The sequence below is a fragment of the Haliaeetus albicilla genome, chromosome 1 (assembly GCF_947461875.1).
Source record: "Haliaeetus albicilla chromosome 1, bHalAlb1.1, whole genome shotgun sequence".
NCBI classification, from domain to species: domain Eukaryota; kingdom Metazoa; phylum Chordata; class Aves; order Accipitriformes; family Accipitridae; genus Haliaeetus; species Haliaeetus albicilla.
This window is the reverse complement of record NC_091483.1, coordinates 84,820,872-84,845,620: the sequence shown is the minus strand read 5'-3', so window position 1 is coordinate 84,845,620 and position 24,749 is coordinate 84,820,872. Positions and strand designations below refer to the sequence as shown.

Here is a 24,749-nt window from a genome sequence, read left to right as displayed (position 1 = left end):
CTATACCCAGCAAGAAGCCAAGCCCTTAAATCAAAATGAGTGTCAAAAGGTCTCCCCCCCGCCATCCCCCGCGCCCCCACGCACCCCGCGCCCCGCACCGGGGTTTCATTTGGCAAATGGGATGTGGAAGACTGTTTACCGCCCGTCCGGGGGTGCGTGCGAGTGTGCGCACACGTGTGTGAGCGTGCACGCCTGGCCCCCACCCCAGACACACCAATACAGCCGTGGATGACACCCTGCAACTCCTCGCCCCCGGGGGGCTGATGCTGAACCCGGTCATGCCAAGGTGGGGGGGGTCTCTGGGTGTCCCCTGTCACCGGTGCTGTCCCGTCCTTCGCTGACACCACTGGATCTGCCAGGGCCACATTCCCCCCCTCCAGGTATCGCCCATTCAGGGTCTGGAAGACGATGCTGTGGTCTGTGCTGCGCGGGCTGGGAGAGGAGCAGCTCTGGGGGGGGATTTTGGGGGTTGCTGATGCCCCGTGGTCTTTCAGTGCCTCTTACGGGTGGGACCACAGAGCCCTGGTCCCTCTGGACTGTCACCCCGGCGCCCGTGGTGTTGGGGTCACTCCCGAAGCCCCGGGGAGCGGGAGGGCACCCCGAAAGGGAGAGCGCAGGGCAGTGCCGGGCTCTGTCTCTGCCCGGCCGTGGTGTCCTTGGGCGAGTCTTGGGCTTCAGTTTCCCCACCTGCAAAGGGTTTTGTGTTCTGGCTGAGGTTGTCTGGGAGCATCCTGGTGGCTCTGGTGGTCCCGGTCCCCTCTTCCAGCAGGGAGCACTGCTCCCATGAGATGCTTGGCCCCCCAGCCCCGGGGCCAGGGCAGGTGGGGAGGTCTGTGGGGGACCAATGGTGCCGGTGATGTCCCCAGCCCCCCACACCAGTGGTCCCTGCCCTCAGGAGCCAGCTGCCGCCCTGACTCGTGAGACATCCCCAGGCTCCTCTGTGCCTGCTCGTGCAGAGCCAAACCGCCATCCCAGACCCTGTTTTGGTGCTGTCCCACCCTGGCAAACCCCCAGGGGATGCTGGAGGAGCCTCCGACCTCCCTGAGGGGGCTGCGGTGAGCTGGGGCCAGGCCACCATCCTGCCCCCCACCAAGGAAAGCCCACCGAGGGGGACGCGGACATATGGGCACTTGCAATGCTGGGATCTGCCCCCCTGGGTTGGGTCGGGCCACGGGGGGGGTCTTTGCCATCAGCGGGAGCCTGAAGTACCCCCAGCCCCATCCTGGGGTGCTGGCTGCTCAGTGCTGGCACTGCAGTGAGCCCCATCCTGAGCACTGGCCCAGAGGCAGCTGCCCCCCCTTGCTCCCATCACCCAGCAGAACCAGGGTCCAGTCCTGAGAGGTGCTGAGCACCCACTGCCTGCGAAGGCAGCGCCCTGCCCTGCCCTGCCCCTCGGGTGGCCTCAGCTGCTCTTCCCACCTTGGCACCCTGATCCCAGAGGGTGATGATGGCTTCCCGCAGAGCAGGATTCGGCCTCAGGTGTGCGGTGCCAGGGCCGTTCTCGGGCAGGGCATGGCTTGGGAATGTTGTGGTGGGAACGAGCTCCGGAGGGTTAATGGTGGGCTTGGAGCTCCACCAGTGGCAAAAACGAGATGGGAATTGCATGAGGTGGCCCTTTGGGAAAGGGGCAGCGTGGTCCCCCTGGCATGGGCTGAGGGACGTCTACGCTGGGCAGAGTCTGGCCCTTCTGTGGTGTGAGCATCACCGTGGCAGGATGCTCTGTGCTGGCATCACCGTGGCAGGGTACCCTGTGCTGGCATCACCGTGGCAGGATGCTCTGTGGTGGCATCACCGTGGCTGGACACCCTGCAGGGACCACGCTGTGGCAGGAGCAGGATGATGCCCCGAGCCCCCTCCCAGTGCCCAGGAGCTGCCATGGGGCTCATCCCCCCACCCTGCACACCCCAAACCAAGGGGCTCCTGCGTCCTCCTGCTGCGGTTTAATGTATAATGATTATTGCCACTGATCTACCCCCCCAGCCTGGCCCGGGCTGAGCATCACTGCGTGGGCTGCAGCCCTCCCTGCCCAGGCTGCTGCTCTGTAGGGATCGGTCTCTAAGGGGGACACAGCCGCTAGCCCGCGTGTTCCCAGGATTTTGCAGGGAAATATTTAAAATAAATGATTTTATGAAAAGGTTTTGGTGATTTTTATTTTTCCTTTAAATCAAGCATTTCTATAAAATAGTATTTATTGTTCACCTCACGTCTGGAGCACTTTATGGGAGTGAGCCCATAGGTCTCGCGCTGCTCTGTGGAGCTCAGAAGAGGTTGGCACCCCCCGGCCGCAGGTGGGGAAACTGAGGCAGGGTTTGCCCGGGGATGCAGAAAGCAGGGACAGAGTTTGGTTCACAGTGAGGAGCTCCCCTCTCCCGCCCGGCTCAGACCACAGCTCGCTGCCAACACCTCCATACCTCTCCCTAAATGTGGTATTTGCGGGATCCTCCTGGTGCCCCGGGGTGCTCAAACCCCGACAGCCCGATGCTGTGTTTGGCTGAGGTTTTGGATTTTGACAGGACAATGATCTTCTCCCTTCCCCTCATCACTTAATTTATATTTATATCGCCGTTCTTCATCCTTCCCCGGTCTGCAAATGTGATATTTAAAGACAGCGAGCCGAGGTGGGCAGAGCTGGCAGCGGGGAAGCCGTGCCCGCCTGGCTACGCCGAGATGGGGCAATCCTGCCTGAAACCCTCCCCCGGGACTTGTTTTGCTTTGGTTTTCCCTCTTCTCCCTGGGAGCAGCTGAATTCCCGAGGTTATCAGACCCCGGTTCCTCCCACCCTGGGCTCACTGGGAGGCAACTTGGTCCGGTTTGATGGAGAAGCGACCCCCTTGCACCTTCACGGGTGGAGGAGGTTTTGGGGCATTTCAGAGAAAGCAAGGTCCAGTTTTATTTTCAAACCTGGGAGTTTTAGGGGGGGGTCCCGGTGTGTTTGCCCAGCTCGGGGCATCCTTGTGTGTCTCCTGCATCGTCCTCCCGCTGCTCAGCGGGCAGAGGGAGAGGTGGAAAGCGAGGCAAGGAGGCCATGGGCTGCCCTGCAGCGAAACAGCAAGCTCTTTCTGCAGATTTAAACTCAAATGCTGCTTTCACACAGGCCCCCGAATCTGATCCAAAGCTGCTGCTTCTCCAAAGTCTCTTCTCCCAGAGCAAACAGCCCCAGCGAAGCTGTCCTGGGGGTGAGGGGGGTTAGGAAGGTCCCGCGGGGAAACCGGCTGGCCCCCAGCCTGCCCCGCGCCGCTCGCCTGCGGCGATTGGGGGAAAAAAAAAAGTTTAAAAAAAAAAAGTACTGGATGTAAAACTTTAACGAATAATGTGGTTTCTAATGGTTAATAAAAGTCACGTCCTGCCTCCTGCCGCCTCCTCCTCCTCCATCACCTGCCGGAACTCTGGCTGAGCCGCTCTCCCCCACCGCCCTCCCAGTACCAGCAGCCTTTACTGGGGTGGCTTTGCGGGGGGGGGGTTATTTTGAAGCCCACCGTTGCCTGCTCCCCCCGTGCATCCTCAGAGACCCCCACCCCCCCGGAGCACGCACACTCCGAGATACCTCCACTACCCGCCCCAGCAGACACAGGGCTGCCCTGGCCACAGACCCGCAGCCCTACAACCACCCATCACCCCCCCCATGAGTCCCCCCCCGACCCTGCCCTGCCTCTGCACGGGGTGTGTGTGTGGGGGGGGGGGGAACCCCCTCGCAGACAACACGGAGCCGCTGCCGGCGCTGCGGGAGGGGCGGCCCCGGCGGGCCGGGACCGGCTGGGACCGGGGCCGGGGGGGGGGACGGTATAAAACCCCGGGGGCCCTGCCCCGGTCCCAGCCCCGACCATGGCCGCTACCAAGGTGCAGGCAGCGGCGCGGGAGCAAGCCCTGGCTGTCAGCCGTGACTACAGCAGCAGCCCCAGGCTGAGTAAGTGGGGAGGGGGTATTTGGGGGGGGCACCCCGGGGTGGCAGGGGGGCAGGCAGGGATGCAGGGTCTGGTGGCCCACCACCCCTCCGTGCCACCCCCCCCCCCCTTCTTTGCAGGCGGAGGGTTCTGCCTTCACTGCTGAGACCCTCGGAGGGAGTGCAGGGGCTGGGGGCTCTCTGGGGAGGGCCCTGGTCAGTGTTGGGGGGGGCTGGGGGTCTGTCACACCCCCTCCTTCTGGGGGCTGCAGGGGCTGGGGTCTCTTGGGGAGGGCCCTGGTGAATGGTGGGGGGGGTGGGGGTCTGTCACCCCTCCCCCCCTTCTGGGGGGCTGCAGGGGCTGGGGAAGCTGTCAGGGTATTGTGTCCCCCCCGCAAAGGGCTGTGGGGTGGTTGCTGGGCTGTGGCTGGTCTCGCAGCGGTGCTCCTGGAGCCCCTCCTGACCCACCGCAGGGGTTGGGGGGGGTGGGCAAATCGGGTCAATACGAGGTCCGCCGCCCCAGTGTGACCCTCTCCCGAGCCCCAAAATGGGGCAGTGCTCCTGTGTGCGGGTGGGGGCCCGGCCAGGGTGTCCCCGGGGTCAGCCATGCATATGGGGGGGCTGGGGGTGCAGCCTGGGTGTGCAGCCATGCTCCCGGCTCCATGCCCCGTGTCCCCAAGGAACGGGGACTCGGGACTTGCTGGGAAGGTGTTTGCCAAACGCGGTATTTCTGATGGTTTCTCCTGGCACGCTCGTGTGCCGGAGCCTACGAGGACGGCCGCGTCTGTCGAGGGGACGTCTGTTTGTCCGTACTGCCAGGACGGTGTGCTGCGCCGTGTGGGTCTCCCACGGGTGCCGGCAGCTCTGTCCTTCCCTGTGCACCCTGCTCGCAGCAGCCCGTGGGATCTGCGGGCAGCACCGGGCTGTTGGCTCGACGCTGGCACCCGCATCCCACCCTGACCTTGGGGAGCCAGGCATCGCGCCAGCCCCGCATCTATGGGTGGGCTGTGACCGCCCCCCCACCGCCAGCACCCCGGACCCCAGCACGGCAGGCTCGGAGGCATCAAGGACGTTTACTGTCACCTTTGTGCCTTCGCTCCCCGGTCAGGACGGCCGGAGGGAGCTTTGCTGTCACCTTCCTCACCCCAAACCGGGTAGCTCCGGGCTGGCACAGTCCCGGCTGCACCCTCCCGGCACGGCTGAGCGCAGCCGGCTCTGCCCAGCCACCTGCCCGTGTTTGCTGTCAACAGGGAGGCAGGAGCAGAGCCACCCGTGGGTGGCTTCTTCCCAGCTCATACTGGGCGAGAGCCAGCCCTTGGTCCGAGGAGTGGCACTGGGTGACAGGGAGCCAAGGCTGTTTCTGGTCACATTAGAGGCAGGTCCTACCCTCCCCTCCGGCTCCCTGGCCAGATCCTGCAGGCACAGGATCTCGCCGCTGCAGCCGCTTCTTCGGGCACCCATGGGAGATGGTTTGCTGGGCTGGGAGAGCAGCTGCCCCCTTCATCTGCTTGGAGGGTCCCAGCTTCGAGGGGTGCCCCCCAGTGCAGCCCCCAGTGAGCCTCTGTGCAGCCTCTCTGCCCCAGCTGGGAGGGGACGGGGCAGGGACCCTGGCTGGCACCCATGGGGTGGTGGGTTGTCCTCTCCATGTTCAGCGTGTGGCCAAGCTCCTGTGGGGTCTCTGTGGGCTTTTTCCCCTCCCTGGAGCTCTCAGCTGGACCCATCTCGATCCAGCATCCTGGCACCCAGCTCCTGCACTCTTCCTGGCTTTTCAAGGCAAAAAATGCCCATTTTCAAGTTTCTTTCTGCCTGCCATGACCACAGCAAAGTACTTTTATTTTTAGAGGAAGCCATGTTTTGCCCCCCCCCCATCACTTGGCACCAGGAGTTGCAGGGGCAGTGCCAGTTTTGCCAGTCTGGCTCTGCAAAGCCAAACCCCCAGTAGCCACATCCAGGCTGGGACAAAGTCCTGTCCCAGGTGTCCTGTATGTTGGAAAGTGGTGGGAGAGGTGTGTGTGAGGAGCACAGGACCGTAACAAGCCGATCCTCTGTAGCCCAATGTGCCGGGGGAGCTGGAGGTGTGGGCGAGATGGGTCCTGGAGCCGGAGGGAACCCTTGGGACTGCCCCAAAAATGTGCAGCAGGGTGAAGGTGAGGGTGGGAGCTTGGAGGACGGACTTCAGCAACGTGGGAGAGCTGGGAGTTGTACCTGGGGGTGACATTTGGAGGGGTGCTGGGGTGGTATATGGAACCCCCCACCTAGCACGGGGGAAGAGGCAGTATGGGGCTGAGGGGTGCTGAGCTTCTGCATGGTGCCCTGCCACGTGGGCGCAGCGTGGCAGGTCTGGGTGGAACGGGTGTCTGCATGCCGTGGGTATTGCCGGGGATGCCAGGCTGAACCGGGCACTGCCCCTGCACCAGGGAGGTCTCTGGTGTGTGCCGTGGCGTTGGCTTCCCACCCCGGCGATGCCACAGCCTCTCACCAGCCCCATGGCTGGGTGCCCGGCCCCAGGGGGTCCCAGCGTGGGGTCCCAGCATGGCACTGGGCACAGGAGCACCTATGCAATTCCCAGCTACAGCCCAGCACCCTGACCCACAGCCCAGCACCTGGAGCTGGGGGAAACCGGGGTGGGCGGCCGAGCAGAGCTGGGGAGAGGCAGGGTTGGCTGGCAGGAGCAGGCAGAGCGCTGCCTGCACTGCTCTGCTGGGGCTGGCTCTCCTGAGAGGCGGGAGAGGTATTAGCAGCTGCTTCCCAGCGCTGCGAATCCATTAGCACAAGTGAGTGGAAGAAGCACTTATCACCTCCTGGCCTTTGGCTTGACCCATCTTTACAAAAAACAACCCAGCGAACGATGCCGCTGCCTGCACGTGGGCTCGGTGGCTGCTTGGGCTGAGTGGGGTACCCCACGGCCCGGCACGGCCCCACGGCGCAAGCACAGCCTGGGAGCGGCTGGAGGGCTGGGATGCATGGATGGGAGGATGGAGAAAGCAGGAGGTTGCTGGCCACAAGCCCATGTGATCGCAGCCCGGCAAAGGGAGTTCGGTGGGGCACGTCTCTGCTTCTCCTCTGCCATATCCCGACCTGCTCCGTTAGCCGTGATGCTCGTATCCTGCTGGGACCGGGCATGGTGCTGGTGCTGGGCTGGCCCCAGGTGAGGGACGGTGCCTTTGGGAGCCTGTGGCTGGTGGGTTTTAGGACAGGGAATTGCTCGCTGGGGACACGGGAAGCAGGAGGAGAGGAACCAAGGAGATCCCCAAGCCCTGGGCACCCCAACACGTCTCTCCTTGGGGGCTGCTGCTGGGCAGAGGCTGGGTGCTGAGCCTTGCGGGGCCGTGTCAGGCTGTGTCCTCAGCCCAGGTCCCCCCAGCCTCTGTGTGGGAGCCATGGGGTGCTTGGGCAGGAGCGAGGGGCTCGTGGGGCTCAGCACCGCGTCGCAGGATGGAGGAGCATTAAATTGTATGGTCTCTTTGGTTTCTCTGCCCTTAATACTCCCTGCCTTGCCCAGCAACTTGAATTCAGTTTCAGGTGGAGGAGCCCGTGGAAGGTGTGAGCTCCTTATGCCCATTTCCTAAGTGAAATTGGATTTTTTCATGTATATATGCGCACGGGCTGCCTGTGCCTCGGCAGAGGGAGGTTGCTGGTGATGGAGAGCTGGGCTTGCTGCTCCCACGGCCCATTTCCCATCTCACAACTAACCAGCTCTGCCAGTGCCGCGGCATCCCGGCGGTGCAGACGAGAGGGTCGTGGATGACCCGGAGAAGACACTGGGACCCCCTTGGCCCCTGCGCTGGAGCTGCCAGACCACTCGGAAGCAGAGCTCGGCTGACGTCCTTGGCGTGACTATAGGAGATGGCGGCCGCCGTGGGTTTGTGGGGAGGGCGAAGGGGCTGGCGGGTTCCTGGGGGCTGCGGCCGTTGCATGCCCATGTCCTGCTGCTGGCCGAGCCCGGGCAGGCTGGCTGTGTCTCTTCCCCGTGCTCCAGCCCCCGGCTGCGGGAGCCATCCATCCTCCCACCCCAGTGGCAGCATCCCCAGCACCCCACAGTCTGTCCCGCCAGGGTGGGATCCTCTGCCCCACGGTGTGGCAGGATCCCCCAGCCCCACAGCTCCGCTCCCCATCACTTCTTTCCTCTCGGGGCCATCTCCTCTCCTCAGCCTCTCAAAAACCCTCAGCCCAGCTGGTGCCTGCATTGCCCGCCACGGGGCCGGGGTCCGGCAGCCCCGCTTCTCGCCGCCTGCCTCCCCCCTCCGCCTCTCCAGCCCTGTTTTGTCTGATAGAAAATGCGACAGCAAGCCCAGCAATTTTTTTTTTTTTTTTTCCTTGGGTTGGCTTGTTTGGTTCACGCTCGGCTGGTCCTGCCATTCTTTGCCTTTCCTCACATGACGTGCAGGTGTGTATGGGAACCCTCGGCCGCCGGGCCCTAATTAGTGGCATAGAGTGTGACCCCCCGCCGGGCTTTTCACCGGCTCTGCCGGGCTGGGACAGGCCGGTGGGTTTGACAGCGCGGCACAAAGTGACACATGGCACAATGGGCAGGTTGCGGAGGGGGAAAGCGGTCACTTAGGGACTGTCGGAAAAATCCCAGGAGGGCCATGGCCTGCCGCGCTCGCCATCCGGTGCAGGATGAGGCCGCTGGGTGATGCTGGCTCTTGGTGTGGTGGGGGGACTCGGGGAGGGATGTCTGTGCGGATCCTGCCGTGCCCGGAGGATGGGTCACCACCATGGGGATGGGGATGGGCAGGGCTGAGCGGGATTTTGAGCTCAAAGTCGCCGTCGCGGCCGGATTCGTGCCCCAGGGTGGAAGCTGGGCTGTGGCACCTCAAGGGTCGGCGTGGCCCAGCATTTTGGGTAAAAACTAGGCACTTATGTGATGAAATGGTGAATGGCATCTGGGGGGGGGATGCGGGATGCATCCAGCCCTGTCCAGAGCAGCTCATGGCCACCCTTGCGCCTTGTGCTCAGCACACCCAGACCCCTCTGCCCCACGGGGTGTCTGCTGCCCATTGCTGTGGGGTGCCAGGCGTGGGGCAGCACAGTGGGACCCCCACGCCATGCCTGCCAGGTGTGAGCTGGGGGGCACTGGAGACCCATCCTGGTGCCCCAGGGTGGCTCAGGACCAGCTCCGGACCTGCGGAGACACCTTGTCATCCCTATCCTTGCTCTGTGCTAGAGGGGAGAGGGTTTGGGGGATTTTGGGGCTATTTATCAGTCCCGTTTCCTATCTTTGCTCCAGCTCGGTTCCCTTTCAGCCCGCTCCATCCCATGCTTCAGCCCGCGCGTGGGGCTGAAGATGGGAGAGGGTGTCGGAGGCTCCGACGGCTGCGTGCAAACCCCAGGTCTGTAGTTTGGGATAAAGGATGTGCAAAGCCCCTCGGATGGCGAGTGGGGATGAGCATCGCTTACTGCACGCCCCATACTAGAGGCCGAGGCGACCATGGCGATCGAGGCGACAAATCTATCCAAAATCAGCCTCCATCGCTTCCGCGGAGAAGGTAATCCCCTCGGCAGGTTTTTGCCAGCTTCCACGCTGTGACCGGGGCTGGAGGAGGATGGGACCGGTGTTGCATCCGTCCTCTCGCCGCCACGGATGATGGGTCCTGGGACCACCGGCCCTTCCGGAGGTCGGGAGCGAGCCCCCGGAGCACTTTGGAGCAGAGCCCTTAGGCGTGTGTCAGGTCGGGGAAGCCGGCGGAGATGCCCGGGCAGGGGCAGGGGGCTGGGGAGGGCAGGACGGGTGAGTGGGAGCAATTAGCAGCGGGTGTAGTTGGGTCGGGTCCTCTTTGTCACCGGGGGCCCTTTCCCCCCCCTCCGGCCGCCGCGGTGGTTAGTAGTGCGTGAGTGTCAGGGCTAACGGAGATTGCATCTGACAGGAGCTGTGAATTTGGGGCTGGGGGTGTGGAAAGGCCAGGTTGAAAGACTTTTCTTTTCTCTTGGCCCCTCTCCCCCTGCCTCCTGTGCCCCCCCGCCATTCCCCGGCCGTGCCCCCCGGCAGCCTCCCGGCCCGACCGGCCACCGCAGCCCACCCACCCCGCCGCTCCTCCCCCCTGCTTGTTCATAACAGCTCAACGTCTTAATTATCTGAATTAGTGCTTTCCGGTAGCAGGGGCTCCCTGTCCTTCCCCGTCCCTCTCCTCCTCTTCCCCCTCCTTGGTCCCCCCCAGCCTCGCACCCCTTTGGTGGGCTGTCACTTGGTGTTCCTGTCGTGATTTCCTTCTCTATCGTGATAGAGCCCTTTGCACCGCAGAGATGGGCGTGGATGAGGGGGCTGGAGCGATGCAACAAATGCCGCGCAGGGCGGCTCCGGCACCGGCTCTCGCTTTGCTGCAGTGGCCGGGGCTGGCTGGGTTTGGGGCAGGCAGGGGCTGGGGGGCGAACCCCTGGGGCTCCCCCGTTTGCGAAGGCAGGAGCTGCGGGTTCCTTTGTAGAAAATGAGAAAGTTTTGCAGAAAAATCCCTTGCGTGAGATTAATTTTTTTCATAGCTTCGGCCAGGGCGTTGTTTTGCTTTGGCACGGAAAGGCAATAGAAAGCCAAAGAGAATCCTCCAGGATGGCTGGCGAGGCGAAGCCCTTGTGACTTTTGTAACGGGCTTTTCAGTGGAAATGGTGAAGAACAGGGAGCCGTGGAGCAACATTTTTTATCACCCCCCCCCATTCATTTCTCCATGACCAAGTCTGGCTGTCCGTCTGTCCATCCTCTGGAGGCCCAGTCTCCAAAAATCCTTTTCTTGCTGGGAAGGTGGCCGAGTGCCGGGCCAGGCTGTCGGAGCTGTGGACCCTCCATCTCTGGAGATCTTCAACCCCCCCTCCCCAGATGGGGCCCTGGGAGCAGCTCCAGGGGACCTTGCTTGAGCAGGGCTTGGACCAGAAGATCTCTAGAGGTCTCTGCCCACCTCCACCGTGCTGTGACGCTGAGAGCAAGCCTTGGATTATCATCACCGGTGTTGGAGGTGACGTTGCAGGGCTGTGTGGCCAAGCCCAGACCCTTGGGTTACATTTCTCCCTCTGTCCTGGAGGTGGTGGTGGTGTTGCCACCACCCCACAACCTGTCCCCGAAACAAAGTCATGATGGGGGAAGAAGGGGATGCGGTGACAGCAGAGGGCAGCTCCTCTGCAAACAGACTGGTGTGGTTGGAGAGGAGCATGAGGGAAAGCCAGGACTGAGACCTGGCTCTGCCAGGGACCCCCATGAGTCTGGGCTGGGGAGCCTTCCCTGCCTCAGTTTCCCCATGAGGAAATGAGAGGAATAGTGCTTCCCTCCCTGAGCAATGGCTGGAGGGCAATATGTTATTTAAAGATAGGTAGATGGTTGGTTGGACAGAAGGATGAATGGATGGGAGGATGGATGGATGCACGGAGTGATGGATGGATGGAAGGATGGGAGGCTGCAGAAGTGGATGGGTGGGTAGATGGATGGATAGGCAGATTGCTTGGCCGATGATCCAGTGTCACAGCCACAGGGCACCAAGCGGTGCTGCCTGAAGGTCTGATGGGAGTGGGAGAAGACAGCCTGGTGCCGTAGAAGAGAAGCCAGGAGGGTTCCAAGGGGGCCGGCAGCCATTGGGGCTGGGTTGGAGACCACCATGCTGGGGGCCAAGGGACAAGCCCCATGGCCCTGTCCCACGTGGGTGGCTCCCCGACAGCTGGGGCTGCGGAGGAGAAGTGGGGAGAGAAGAAAAGAGCCCAACAAAACCTCCCTGGGAAGGGAAGCAGGCGAGGCGGCTGCGGGTATTTGTGAAGGAGTTGGAAAGGGAAATAAAAGGCAGAATGGTCACTTTGGGAATAAAGGAGACAAAAGGGAGGGAGGTCGGCGGTGGAGAGCCAGCTCCCGGCGTGCCAGCCCCCCAGGCTGCTGAATGGGCGACCAGCAGGAACTGGGCGTAATTGGGTAACGGAGAGAAGGCTAATTGCAAAAATGGCAGGGATTACTGGTACCGCCAACATCTGTGCTGGGGCATGGGCCAGGCGAGGGAATGTGGATGTTGGGGGCCTGGCTGTGCTGTGGGGGGTGATGCCGTGCTGGGCTGTGGGGTGGCCAGGGATGGGTGCTCCCAACATGGGATGTGGCCAGCGAGAGGCAAACGGGACCGATCCCCCAGAAATGAAGTTCCTGGAGCTGGTCCGGCTGGGCTGCTGAGCAGGGCTCCTGCACCCACCAGCCTGCGCCGGCATCACCAGAAGGGCGACCGGGATGCTGTGGTGCAGGGACCCGCGTCCCACTGCCGTGGTGTGGACCACCCATCCCTGCAGCCGGCGGGAGGGAGGCCGGCAAGCTCGCCAGCTGGCCCGGCCTCTCCAATCCTATTAGGATCATGAGTAAATCAGAGAACCCGGTGCGAGAAGAGAGGGCAGAGGGATGAAAGGGGCCGGTGGGGTCAGCAAAGCCAGGCCCTGCCATGGCAGGCGTTATGGCATTTGACACATCGGTAAAATGATCAAGGACCGGCTTAGAGCCGGATCAGTTCCCCAGCACCTGCACTCGCCTGGGAAGCTGCTCCCAACCCTCGCCCTCCCCGGCCTTGGGGACCTGCTTCGTCTCGCTGGGCTCCTACACCAGTTGATCCCCATTTGTCATCCTTGTGCTTAACGTCCCAGGTGCCTCCCCGTGGTCTTCGTAGTCACTTTGGAGGAATCGCATCCCCAGCACCCTCATTACCTTGCCCAAATGCAGTGCTGTGCGAGTCCCCGGCACCCTGAGGTCTCATCCTGAGCCGTGGGGTCCTAAGCCAGCACCCCATGGCAGCCGGGCAGTGCCATGCTGCGGGCAGGACCAAGCAGGGTGCTCGGACCTTGCCTTGGCGATGGTGGTGGCCCTGAAAGCTCGTCCTCCTTCTCAACAGCATCCAGCTGGGGTTGTCCATCCCAGCGTCTTCCCTGGGGACAAGAGGTGACCTCCCGGGCTGCCGTGGTGCAAGGGCAGCTCCGCTGATGTGCTGCTGGCTGATTGCAGAAGGGCAGCGGGAGATGGCAGGGCTGTGCCCATCGCAGGGCGCCTGGGCTGCCGTCTCTGCCCGTGGCCGTGGTTTTCGGAGGGTGAGCTGTCTGTCCCCAGGCTGCGGGCAGGGCGTGCGGACAGCTCTGTAACGGCGGGGCTGGGATGGTGGAGGATCTGCTGTGGGGTAGAGGGGAAAAGCCTGGCGAGATGGGGATGCCTTGCTGGGAAGGGAACTGGGACCTGCAGAAGCTAGTGGAGCGGCCAGCAGGTCACCGGGCTGTGGTGCCACTTTGCCGGGGCAGCTGTGCCGCCGGGATGGGGTTGCCCAAGACTGGGATGCTCTCCTGGTGCAGCTCGGGGCCAGGGAGAGCTGGGTGGTCGGGGGGACATTGCTCATCCTGGGTCCAAAAACTGCCGGCTGTGGTGGCCTCCCCGGCTGTGGCATCCCTGCCCAGCGTCTGGGGGCACCGAGGGAAGGCGAAGCATCCCCCGAGCCAGCGCAGAGCCATGCCACGGCAGTGGGGAGGGGGGACACGGACCTAATCCTGCCTCAGTGGCTCTGCAGGCAGCATTTGGTGGGGGACGGTGGCGGGGGGTGTGTGCGAACTGGTGTCCCTTGCGGTCTGGATGGGGACAAAGGAGGCACTAGGGTGTCCCTGGGTGGTGGTGGGGTCCCGCAGTGGGAGAAGGTGGGGGGTGACGGCCCATTTTTGGGTGGAAACCGGCCCCCTACATCTGCGCTGCTCACGGCCCTGAGCCCTGCTCTGCTTGGGCGGGATGTGGCTCTTGTGCCTTGTTAATCTGTTTTTTTTCTACAAAAATTTTTTTTACGGCTTTGGGGTTGTTGTGGTTTTTTTTAAAGCAAAATCTTGGTGTAATGAAAAACTGTGCTTGGAAAGGGGAAAATACTGACTTGCAGAAAGTCTTTCAGTTTGCTGGCCAGGGTAGTCTGCCACACTCCTGGCTTTGAATCTCCTTCCTTGCTGCACGTTTTTTTCTATTTAAATGTTTTATATGAACCGAAATGAAATTAATGTAAGTAAAAGCGACATTTCCTGCAGGATGGATGTTCTGGGTCTCCAGGTCAGCAGCTGCCAGTCGCTCGGTCCGTAGCTAGGATAAGGAACAGGACAGCAGGAAAGGATGGCGCTGGGGTGGGACGGATCCTGCCCTGCCGAAGCGGCTGCTCCCCGGTGCCTGCGGTTTGGGGGTAGTGATGCCGGGAGCGGGGTGGGAGCATCCATCCCCGGCTCTGGGGGCTAACGGTGTGTCCTTCCCCCCCCCCAGCCTACAAGACGGTGTGCGGTGTCAACGGACCCCTGGTTGTGCTGGACAATGTGAAGGTGGGAGCCCGTCTGCCGGCGGGTGACAAGGGGACGGTGTCACTTTGGGCTGCGCGGGGACCACCGTGCTGTCCCTTGCCTGGCCCTGGGGTTCCCGGGTGGGGAGGGTGCAACGGGGGAACATGTCCCCTGTCCCACGTCCCCTGTCCCCTGGGCTGTCCCCTCCTCTCCAGGGTCCCTCAGCCAGCTCCGAGCTCCCTCCCCTGGAGACGGCTGGCAGCAGAGCCCGTGTGCCAGCCTGCACACGCGTGTGGGCCAGCAAGCGCGCGTGCTCGCGTGTGCGCAGGCACGGGGATGCGTGCGCGCGTCACGGGTGGCCGTGTGTGCGTGCCGCCCGGGCACCCTCCGCTGGCCCTGTGTGTCCCCCCCCAGCACCCAGGCACTTGCTGTCCCCTGTGTCCCTCTCGGAGCTCCAGCTCCTGTCCCCTGCATCCCTGCCCACACTCGGCTCCATCCCTGAGCCCGGTTTGAGCGAGACCACAGCACGAAACCCCAGCTCGGCCCATCCCCCCGGCACCGGGTGGCATTTTGGTGGCACCCCTGCCTGTCCCTGCTCCCGGAGCAGGGGCTGGGTTCACTCGGGTGGGCTCATCCCCGCATGGCCCGGCTAGACGGGACCCTCCGAGGGGTTTTGTTGGCCGGTGGCTCGTTTCTATAGCCCCTTTCACACCCAGCCCGGCAGGATGGAAATTAATAAGCTCAATTAAAGAGCTGGACCGGGGTGGGTGTTTCCTTCGCTTTGTTGTCCTTTATGCAAAGGTCTTTACAGAAGAATTAAAGTCCAAAGTTCACAGTGCCGGAGCCAGCCCCGGTGGCTGGGAGCGAGGAGGAGGAGGAGGTGGAAAAAAGCACAGAGTGTGCTGGGCAGGCAGGGTGGGCAGGCGTGCTCGTGGAGCGAACCCCCTTGGATGTTGTCCCATGAGCAGGACATGTCCCTCAGCCAAGGGGCTGCGGAAAAGTCCCCTCCATCCACCCCGGGGGTCCCGGCTGGGTGGGGGGCCAGGGATGTCAGTGGTGTGAGGTGGTAGCAGCGTGATCCCTCGACGTAACCTTTCACAGCTCGGGGGATTACAGGGGATCTGGTGGTTCCCTGGGGTCTTGAGCGGCACCGGCAGCCTGAGCTGCTCTGTCCTGCTGTGTCTGGCAATAGGGGGGTCCCCAAGGAGTCCCCAAGAGATGCCACCATCCCCGGGGGGTTTATCCAGGGCTGTGGATGCGCTTTGGCAGGCTCTGAGACGCTGCTTTATGCAGGTGATGGGTCTGCTTCTGGTAGGGAAAGGGGTTTGAATTTGTTAGTTGTCAGGCTCTAGGGAGCCCGGTGTGTCTGAGAGCACCCTTGGGGTGAGGGGGGCACCCTGCAGTGTTGGGGAAACTGAGGCATGGAGCAGTGCCACAGCCTGGAGCAGGCTCCGGGATGGGGCAGGGGCAGGCAGCACTTTCCCCCCGATGCCTCCTCCTGCCTGGGCTGGCAGTTCTGCCTGTATCTGCCTGGCGTGGCAGGTACTGCCTGTTGGCATCAGCTGCTGAATGCCCCCCCGCTTGGTGTTCGGTGGCTGCAGACAGTGTGAACCCCCCGAACCACAGGAGGGGAAACTGAGGCAGCGCTGGCAGACAGGCCCGTGCAGGCAAGAGCTTCAAGGGGCAGTCTGGGGGGTGGAGAGGAGCCCCCCCACACCCCGTCCATCTCACCCTGACCCTGTCCCTCCAGTTTGCCCAGTACGCCGAGATCGTGAACTTCATGCTGCCAAACGGCACCAGCCGCAGCGGGCAGGTCCTGGAGGTGATGGGCTCCAAAGCTATCGTCCAGGTGAGCCCAGCGTGGTGGGGTCATGGCGGGACGGGGAGGGGGGACACACAGGCAGGCGCTGCATGGCCTGGGGCTCTGTCCCGGGGCTCTGTCCCCCTCCAGCGGTGGCTGTCACGGCCAGCAGAGCCCTGCCGGGCTCTTGTCCCGGCTCTCCCAGGCTGTAGGACCAGTGTCCTGGGACAGGCAGTGTCCTGCGGTGGGGCTCCTCGCTGGCCCATGGCCCTTTGGCTGGAGCACGTAGAGCTGTGCCAGGGCTGGCAGTGTGGCACCAGTGGGGATGGAGCTGGTACCTGCTTAGGGCAGGAGCATCTGGGTGCCAAAGCCAGAATGATGATATCTGCGCAGCTTCGGCAGGGCGCAGGGGGCTGGACGTGGGCACGACCCTGCGCAGGGTCTTTGTCCTGCTGTGCCCGGCCTCCCCTTGCCCGCTGGGGAGAGCCCAGCTGGATGATGCCACAGCTTCCTCGGGACCCCCCATCCCTTCGGGACCCCTCATCCCCATGTCCTCCCCACTGATCTCCCTGGGCTGCCTCCCCCTCCATCCCAGCAGGAAAACTTAGGACCTTCATGCCATCACCCCACGGCCACCAGCCCTCTGCAGGGCTGGGATGGGGGACAGCCTGCCCGCTCCGGGCACCCCGGGAACCCGCTGCCTGCCCCCCCAAACCAGGGCAGCCAAGGAGTGGGGTTTCACCCATGAGCACCGGAGCCATTTGGGGCTGTCCTGCCCAGTTAGCCTGGGTTCCCTTCTGCCCAGGTTCCCCCCCCCCCAGTCAGCCAGCCCAGGGCTCGGGGTGGCCGCACAGCCGACCTGACCGGGTTCTGGCTGGCGAGCCGCCAAACCTCGCTCCTCTAATGCCACTCGGACCTCTGTAGCGCCCTTTTAATCCTATTAGGGAGTCAGCCTCGGGAGGAAAAAAAAAAAAAAGGGGGGGGGGAAGGAAAAAAGGAGCCTTTTGCACAAACAGCTTTGTCGGGCGCTGACCTGCATGCACCTGCACGCAGCCGGGTGCTGCGGCCATCACCTGCCCTCGTGCCTGCCGGCATCCCCGCCAGCGGGTGCTCCTGGCTTTCCCAAGCCGGTTCTTCTCCCAGGGGCCACACGGCTCTAATTAAAGCAGCGATCTGGAGGTTAATTAATACAAATGGTGTCAAATATTATACCAATCAAAATGCCTTTGGTTTCCCTGCCCTGCCCGAGGCCCTTCTGCTGGGCTCGTTGCATTAACGAGAGCGTGGTCCCCCCTCCCCTGCTGCCCCCTCCCCCAGGCCAAAGCCCCTCAGAAGGGAGTTTTCTTAACCCCGAGGTCTCTCCCCCTCCTTTATCACTTCTCCCTGACAAGATTTTTGGGCGAGCACAGATCACGTCACCTCCCCATGGAGAGCCCGGCTGCCCCCCCAAGCCCCCCCCCCCCGGCCCTCTGCACCCGCTAATCCCTGCTAATTGCCGCCCACCCGCCTCTTGCCCCGGGGTCTCCGCAGGTATTTGAAGGAACGTCTGGGATTGATGCCAAGAAGACCTCCTGCGAGTTTACCGGGGACATCCTCCGGACCCCAGTTTCTGAGGACATGCTGGGTAAGCCCAGCCCACTGCTGAGCCCTGACACATCTCGGTGCATGGATGGTGGGGTAACCCAGGTGTAAGCAGCTGGAGTGGGGGGACAGGCAATTTGGGGGTGTTGGGGTCTTGGGGTTTAGCTCTGCTGCTGCCCAGGGACTGAGCACATCCCTGGGCATGCTCTCCAGTGCCAGGAGAGTCACATCCAGCATGGAGAGGTGGTGACAGTCACCCTCGTACAGGGCTAGTATGTCCCCTTGGGCCCACTCTGCCCAGTTATCCCAGGAGAAGAAGCCTGGCCTGGACTGGGAGAAGGTTTCCCGTGTCAGGACAGGCAAACTCCAGCCTGTGGTCGTGCCGTTAGCACTCTCATTACCTCGACCTTAGGAGAGCTGGGGGCTGCCCAGCATCTTCATCATCTGCGCTAAGCCCCGAGACATGGCCAGGCATGAACATGAAAAGGGGACTGGCCACCCCTGTCCCCACGGGGACACCCACCCGGGCAGAACTGGGTGCTGGCAGACCCCCATGGCCCCGAGCAGCTTCCCCTGAGGCCGTTCAAGCTCAGTCCCGGCCCCTTGGCCCCCATCCCAGCTCCTGAGGGTCCTACAGCCCCCGAACCAGCCCCTGGGGGCTCACAGGGGTCGCAGCGAGGGGGACGAAGGTTGCTCGGGGTCCCGGCGGAGGGACCTCGGCTGACGCACGGTATCGCTCCCCGGTCGGGGGCCGAGTGTCTCCTGCAATCTCTTTCCCGTCTCTGCGGCAGCATGAACCCCGGCCAGAGCCCTGCCTGCAAAGGGCAGCGGTAAAGGGCAGCCTGGCTGGGAGGGGGCAAGTGTCGAGCGCGGTACGGCAGCGTGCGGTGACGGCCGGACAGATCCCGGCTCCCCGGCAGCGGGGAGGGAGCCCCCCGCTCCTTTCCCAGGCAGGGTCCCCCCTCTCCCCACGCAGGGTCCAGGCGCGAATCCCCCAAGAAGGGACAAGGGCCGAGCAGGGGTGCGCAGAGTCCGTCCCAGGCTGTCCCTGCTGCTCCCCCCAAGCCTCCCTGTCCCGTCTTGGGGAGGTGTGGGGGGTTCCCCTTCCCCCCCCCCAAACTGGGCTGGGGTCCCCCAGGTGTTCAGCCCCATCGCCCCTTCCCTCCCCTCCGCCGCTCTTTGTGCCACGGCGCTGAATTAAAGCGGCTGCGCGCCGGCGAGACGTGGGTGCCCAGCGAGCGCCAAGGTTACTGACCTTTCATGCTCCGTGCTCCCGAGCCCCGGCCCCGCCGTCAGCTTGATCTGCTCTGACAACGGTGATGCTTCCCCGGCCCCGTCGGGAACCAGAAGAAAGTCCCATAGGGGCGGCAGCGGCAAGCGGGGGTGCCGGGGGGGGGGATGGCGTGGCTGGCATGCCGGCTTTGCCGCTATCGATCCCGTGGCTCAGAGCCGGTCGATGAGGCTGAGTGTGAACGGTGATGCGGCGGCTCTCTGGGAGCCTTGTACCCCCCGCCCCGGGGCTGGTATGGGGGGGGGGGGGTGTCTCGGTGTCACCCCCACCTGCACGGGAGCTGGGGACCCCAAGGGGGAGGTGATGGAGGGTGTCTTGGACGGCATGGGGAGGTCTCTGGGGACCTGGCCCGGTGTGCTGGCATCTTCAGCATGGGGAGGTCTCTGGGGCATCATCCTGCCCCGGGGGCTGTGGTGTCACCCAGCCTGTGGGTGACACGCTCCCTGCCCGTCCCATGCAGTGACATGGGAACACCTTGTCCCCCGGCACGGGGGGCTGTGGGTGCCAACAGCCACCCCAGGTGCAAAGTCCTCTGCTCCTCACCCACAGACACCCAGCACCAGTATCCACGTCCCCTCTGGGGCACCCCAGGCAGCTGGGATGTCCTGCAGCACCCATGGGTGCTCTCCATTTCCCGGCTTTCCCCACGGCGGGGCTGTACTCAGGAGAAAGCCGTTGCCCAAGGGGCAGGGTAGCCCCTGAATGCCCCCACACACCGTGGGGACCGGGAGCAGGATGGAAACCCTGCCCGGTGGCCGCGGTGCAGGCAGCTGCCTGCTCCTTGGGCTCTGCACCAGGCTGGTTCGTCCTCCCCGGCTGGTGCGTTCAGCAGGGGACCAGCGGCTCGCTTTCCTTGCAGGTCGAGTCTTCAACGGCTCTGCCAAACCCATCGACAGCGGTCCCCCGGTGATGGCCGAGGATTTCCTGGACATCAACGGTGACAGCTCTGGGCACGGCGTTGCTTTGCTGGCTCCTTTCACCAGCCGCGGGTGATGCCGGAGGGTCTCCGGGGCAGCCCGGCATCTGGGGATAAAGCTGTGCCCTGATGGCCGGAGCAGCCCCACGGTGCTGCCCCCACCCCAGATCCCCGGGGGGTCCATCCGTCCCCACTGGGGTGCCCCGGGTGGGGGTACAGGTGCAGGGGTGGTGGCTGGTGACCCCATCCCACCCCAGGGCTGGTGCTGGGTGGCTGCACTGGTCCAAGACCGTGCTTCGTCCTTAGCTCCAGAAGCTCGTGTCTAATTCTTGGCACCAGCCAAGGCGATTCCTCCGTTTTGGGGTGCCTCATTTCCCTTTCCTGCTCCAGGCCAGCCCATCAACCCCCACAGCCGCATCTACCCCGAGGAGATGATCCAGACTGGGATCTCGCCCATCGATGTGATGAACAGCATCGCCCGGGGCCAGAAGATCCCCATCTTCTCCGCTGCCGGTCTCCCCCACAACGAGGTGGGTCCCCGCAGGGGGCTGAGCCCCTGCTGCAGCCCCAGCAGCAGGCGGAGGAGGATGAGGATGGAGGAGGCAGCACAAGGGGATTTGGGAGGGCTGGAGCCCATCTCCTGCATCTCTCCTCTCCCTGCTTGGCTCTGCTCACTGTGATGGGCCAGACCCACCTTTTGGGGTGGCTGTTGTGTTCTCTGACCCACCCCCCCCAGCCACGCAGGGTGATAGGCTGGTGCATACAGAGGAAGGGAAGCTTATGTTACCTCGTGCCTCAGTTTCCCCATCCGCACAGCAAGGGATAAAGCAAACCCTGGTATGCCAAGAGCAACGCTGGGGAGGGAGAGGTGATCTGGGCTGATGTGGGGTGCCCAAGCCCATGGGGTGGGGGGCCACAGACCACCCCGTGGCCCCATGAGCGCGGGGCCATGCCAGGAGGGCAGAACAGCAGGCGCTGGAAATACCAGCCTGATCCACGGGCACACCGGCACGGTGGATGGGCAGCGCCGTCCCCCCCCTCGCCCACCGGCACAGACGGTGATGCGATGGGACGGAAAACCGGCCCTGACAGATCGGGAGCGACAGAGGAGGGTGACCACGGTCAAGTCAGGGCCCAGCATGACGGGCGCTGTGCCACGGCAAGGGGGCACGGCTGGCTGTGGCGGGAGGGAGACCCTGCTCCCCCCCACAACCCATGGGGCTGGGTACCCACCTGCGGGCTGGGTGGGCAGCTGGGGGTGCTGGTGCCCGTCCTGGGATGCTCTCTCCTTTGCCAGTTCCTATTTGTTCTACCTCCATCCCCTGCAACCCCTGCCCCTTGCTGCCACGGGGGCCGTATCCTGGTCCCAGGAGGGTTGTGGCTGCTCTGGGGGGGGGAAATTGGCCGCGGGCACTGGAACCGTGCTGCCCGCCTGTCCCTGTCCTGCTGCAGATTGCCGCACAGATCTGCCGGCAGGCCGGTCTGGTGAAGAAGTCCAAGGACGTGGTGGACTATCACGAGGACAACTTCGCCATCGTCTTCGCTGCCATGGGGGTGAGTCAGTCCCGGGACAGGACAGCCCAGCCGACCTCGGCAAAGCCTGTTGGTGGGGAGCCCAAATCGCACAGGATGCGCGGGCAGCCTTGCTGCCACCTCCCTGCACCGCCTCGTCCCTCTCCTGCCTCAGTTTCCCTGTACGTGAAGCCGCCCTGCTCCTGCTGACCGGCCTCTCCTCCCACGTGGGCAGGTGAACATGGAGACAGCTCGCTTCTTCAAGTCGGACTTTGAGGAGAACGGCTCCATGGAGAACGTGTGCCTCTTCCTCAACCTGGCCAATGACCCGACGTGAGTCAGCCCCATGGCTCCGGCATGCAGCTCTCTTCCTCCACCTCCTCTTCCTTCTTCTTCTTCTCCTCCTTCTTTCTCTTCTCCCCCTGATGAGGACCTGATGTGCCTTGGGTGGATCAAGGTGCAGGGGCAGGTGCTGGGTGCAGCTGGGAGTCATTGGGGTCATTAGGGTCCTGCCGTCCGTGGGAACCACAAAGGCTGTGGGTCCCTCTGCCATCCCAAGCCCTGGCCAGTGGGCAGAGAACGGGCAGGGGAGCCGGCACCGATCCCGGCCAGCTTTTGGGTCCCCATCCCTTCCTGCAGCGGCTGGGAGCCGATGCTCTGGGTGGGCAGCGGGTGCCTCCCTCCTCCTCCCCAGCCGTTGCCCAGTCCCAGCTCGGGGACCCTGAGAGCTGGGGTCCCTGGGGGGGTACCTGGTCACCCCTGCCGACAGCCTGGCACGCTGTAGGGAAGCCGTATGCCGAGTTCCAGGGATGTTCTGCGGTGGCGGGGGGGGGGGGTTGGAATTAGGATCTGGGGGTGCCCACCCTGTCCCCCTCATAGGATCGAGCGGATCGTAACCCCCCGCCTGGCCCTGACCACCGCCGAGTTCCTCGCCTACCAGTGCGAGAAGCACGTGCTGGTGATCCTGACGGACATGAGCTCCTACGCTGAGGCCCTGCGGGAGGTCAGTGCCTGTCCCCCGGGATCTGCCTTGGTCCCCCGTGTCCTCCCCATGTGGCAGGGGATAAGGACTGCCCTCTTGGGGTGCCTGGGGTGCCCAGGATGCCTGGGGTTCCCGGGGTGCTTGGGGTGCCCAAGTTACTTGGGATGCCTGGGATGCTCTAAGAGTGCTTGGGATGCTTGAGCCCCCTCCCGCACTAATGCCAGCCCCCCCATCCCGCAGGTATCGGCAGCCAGGGAGGAGGTGCCCGGCCGCCGCGGCTTCCCCGGCTACATGTACACCGACCTGGCCACCATCTACGAGCGGGCCGGGCGCGTGGAGGGCAGGAACGGCTCCATCACCCAGATCCCCATCCTGACCATGCCCAATGATGGTCAGCAGCCCTGGGGGACACGGGGGGTCCCTGTGGGGCATGTGGTGCTACCGCTGTGCCCACACTGGGAAACCGTAGGGCTGGGAAATGCTGAATTGTTTTGTTTTAACAAGTTTTGGGGGAGTTCCTGGGATCCGTTGGGGTAGCAAACCTTGCAGGGATGCTTTAGGGGATTTTTTTTCCCACCAAGTTGTCCCTCTGGCCGCCCCCCCAGCTGGAGCAGAGTGCTGGGTTTCAGCCAAATGATGTGGTTGCGGGGGGGACTTAGACTTGGGGGGCATGGGGGGGATGTGCAGGCACGGGTGTGGGGGTGCCCACGGGTGTGTGCATACACAGGCAAGTCTAAAACAGGCAGTTCTCTGTCTGGTGGTGGGGGGAACCGGCTCTTGCTCACGACCGCAGGCCAGTGCAGCTCCCCTGGGGCCGTGCTGCTCCGGTCACCCCGCGGCATGGGGCGCGGTCATGTCCCGTGCCCGGCCGAGCAGCCAGACCCGCTGTGGGAGTTCACACCACCCTGCTTTTCCCCCAGACATCACCCACCCCATCCCCGACCTGACGGGTTTCATCACCGAGGGGCAGATCTATGTTGACCGGCAGCTCCACAACAGGCAGGTTGGTTCCCGTGCCCCTTCCCTGCTCCATGCCACGGCGGAGTGGGGATGGATCCGGCACCGCTGTGCCCGGCGGCATCACTTGGGGCTGGAAACCACCCGAGAGCACCAGGATGGGGGGTGCCGAGGGTGGGGGGGGTGCTTAAATTGAGGGCAGCGGTCCCCTTGCCTGCACGGGGGTGTCCGGCAGGGCTGGCAAGCGGGCGAATGTGGGGGTGGTCCCTCTCGCCCTGCAGATCTACCCCCCCATCAACGTGCTGCCCTCCCTCTCCCGCCTGATGAAGTCGGCCATCGGGGAGGGCATGACCAGGAAGGACCACGGGGATGTCTCCAACCAGCTGGTAAGGGCTGGGCAGGAGAGGGATGATGATGGAGGGGGGTGGGAGCGGTATCATTTATCCCTTCAAAGCCCTCCTCCCCCTGCTTGGGGCTGAGATCGTGGCACTTTTGGCCATGATGGACTCGAGCACTTATTTTTTGGCACCTCCTTGACGTGAGGGGGAGTTGGGGTAAGGGAGTGGGATGCTTTACCCTGGGAAGTGGAGAGTCCAGGGGATGCAAAGCCTCAAAGCGGGGGCAGAGCCGTAGCTTGTCCTGCTGCAAGAATCCCAGGCTGACAGCAAGCCAGATTTTTTCCATGCAGCATGTATTATTGTATATAATATAATTATATATAACTGTGGATGCTGCGGACACCAGAGGGCTTTGCCTGCAAACTGGCCAAGCCCAAGCATGCAGACCCTGCTCGGGCTGTCCCTGCTGTGCAGCGTGACACAACCGGGCAGCAAACAGCAGAGCAAAGGCTGGCATTTCCCTGAGCTGTTCCCAAAGCTGGGCAGGGGGGAACCTGCGCTGCTCCCCCTCCTCTGCCTGCCTGGCAGGTTGCATGGAGCGTCTGTCTGTCCTGACGGCCACCTGTCTGTGCTGCAGTATGCCTGCTACGCCATTGGGAAGGATGTGCAGGCGATGAAGGCGGTGGTGGGGGAAGAGGCACTCTCGCCCGATGACCTGCTCTACCTGGAGTTCCTGCAGAAGTTTGAGAAGCAGTTCATCACCCAGGGTGAGGCGGGTGACTGGACCCCAGAGGGGGTTTGGGGATGGGACCGGACCCCCAGCATTTCCCTGCTCCTGCACCTCCCTTGCCTGTATCTTTTCCTAGGTCCCTATGAGAACCGGAGCATCTTTGAGTCCCTGGACATCGGCTGGCAGCTACTGCGCATCTTCCCCAAGCAGCTGCTCAAGCGCATCCCTGAGAGCATCCTGGCCGAGTACTACCCACGCGAGGCCAAGGTGCCAGGCCAGGGGCCGGCCAGCACGGCCCTCTAACCCCCCCAGCTCTGGGCTGAGACGGTCAGCTTTGGGGAGCAGCCTTGCCTCCCCCAAACCTCTATGGACCACCCAAAGGTGCCTCCAGTGAGGCTGGCTGGGGTTAGGTGCTGGGAGGGCGCAGAGGGCTGCAGGTCCTCGGCACCGACATCCCAAAGCAGCGAGAAACCTCTTCTCCTTGCTCAATAAAACCAGCGTGGTCACCAAAACCCCTTCTTGCTCTTGCGC

The 24,749-nt window shown here is 63.5% G+C and overlaps 1 protein-coding gene across 1 annotated transcript in view; it reads left to right on the top strand.

The window, feature by feature from the left end:
* ATP6V1B1 (ATPase H+ transporting V1 subunit B1) overlaps positions 1–24,730 on the top strand; it is a 48,717-nt gene extending 23,987 nt beyond the window's left edge. The window contains exons 4-16 of the mRNA XM_069797641.1: positions 14,097–14,152; positions 15,861–15,959; positions 17,442–17,535; positions 19,643–19,720; positions 20,090–20,229; positions 21,152–21,253; positions 21,447–21,544; positions 22,091–22,214; positions 22,434–22,584; positions 23,114–23,196; positions 23,432–23,536; positions 24,126–24,255; positions 24,355–24,730. Coding sequence (XP_069653742.1) covers positions 14,097–14,152; positions 15,861–15,959; positions 17,442–17,535; positions 19,643–19,720; positions 20,090–20,229; positions 21,152–21,253; positions 21,447–21,544; positions 22,091–22,214; positions 22,434–22,584; positions 23,114–23,196; positions 23,432–23,536; positions 24,126–24,255; positions 24,355–24,521 — 1,427 coding nt within the window. The 3' untranslated portion in view covers positions 24,522–24,730. The remainder of the gene's footprint in view (positions 1–14,096; positions 14,153–15,860; positions 15,960–17,441; positions 17,536–19,642; positions 19,721–20,089; positions 20,230–21,151; positions 21,254–21,446; positions 21,545–22,090; positions 22,215–22,433; positions 22,585–23,113; positions 23,197–23,431; positions 23,537–24,125; positions 24,256–24,354) is intronic.
* The last annotated feature ends 19 nt before the right edge of the window (positions 24,731–24,749 follow it).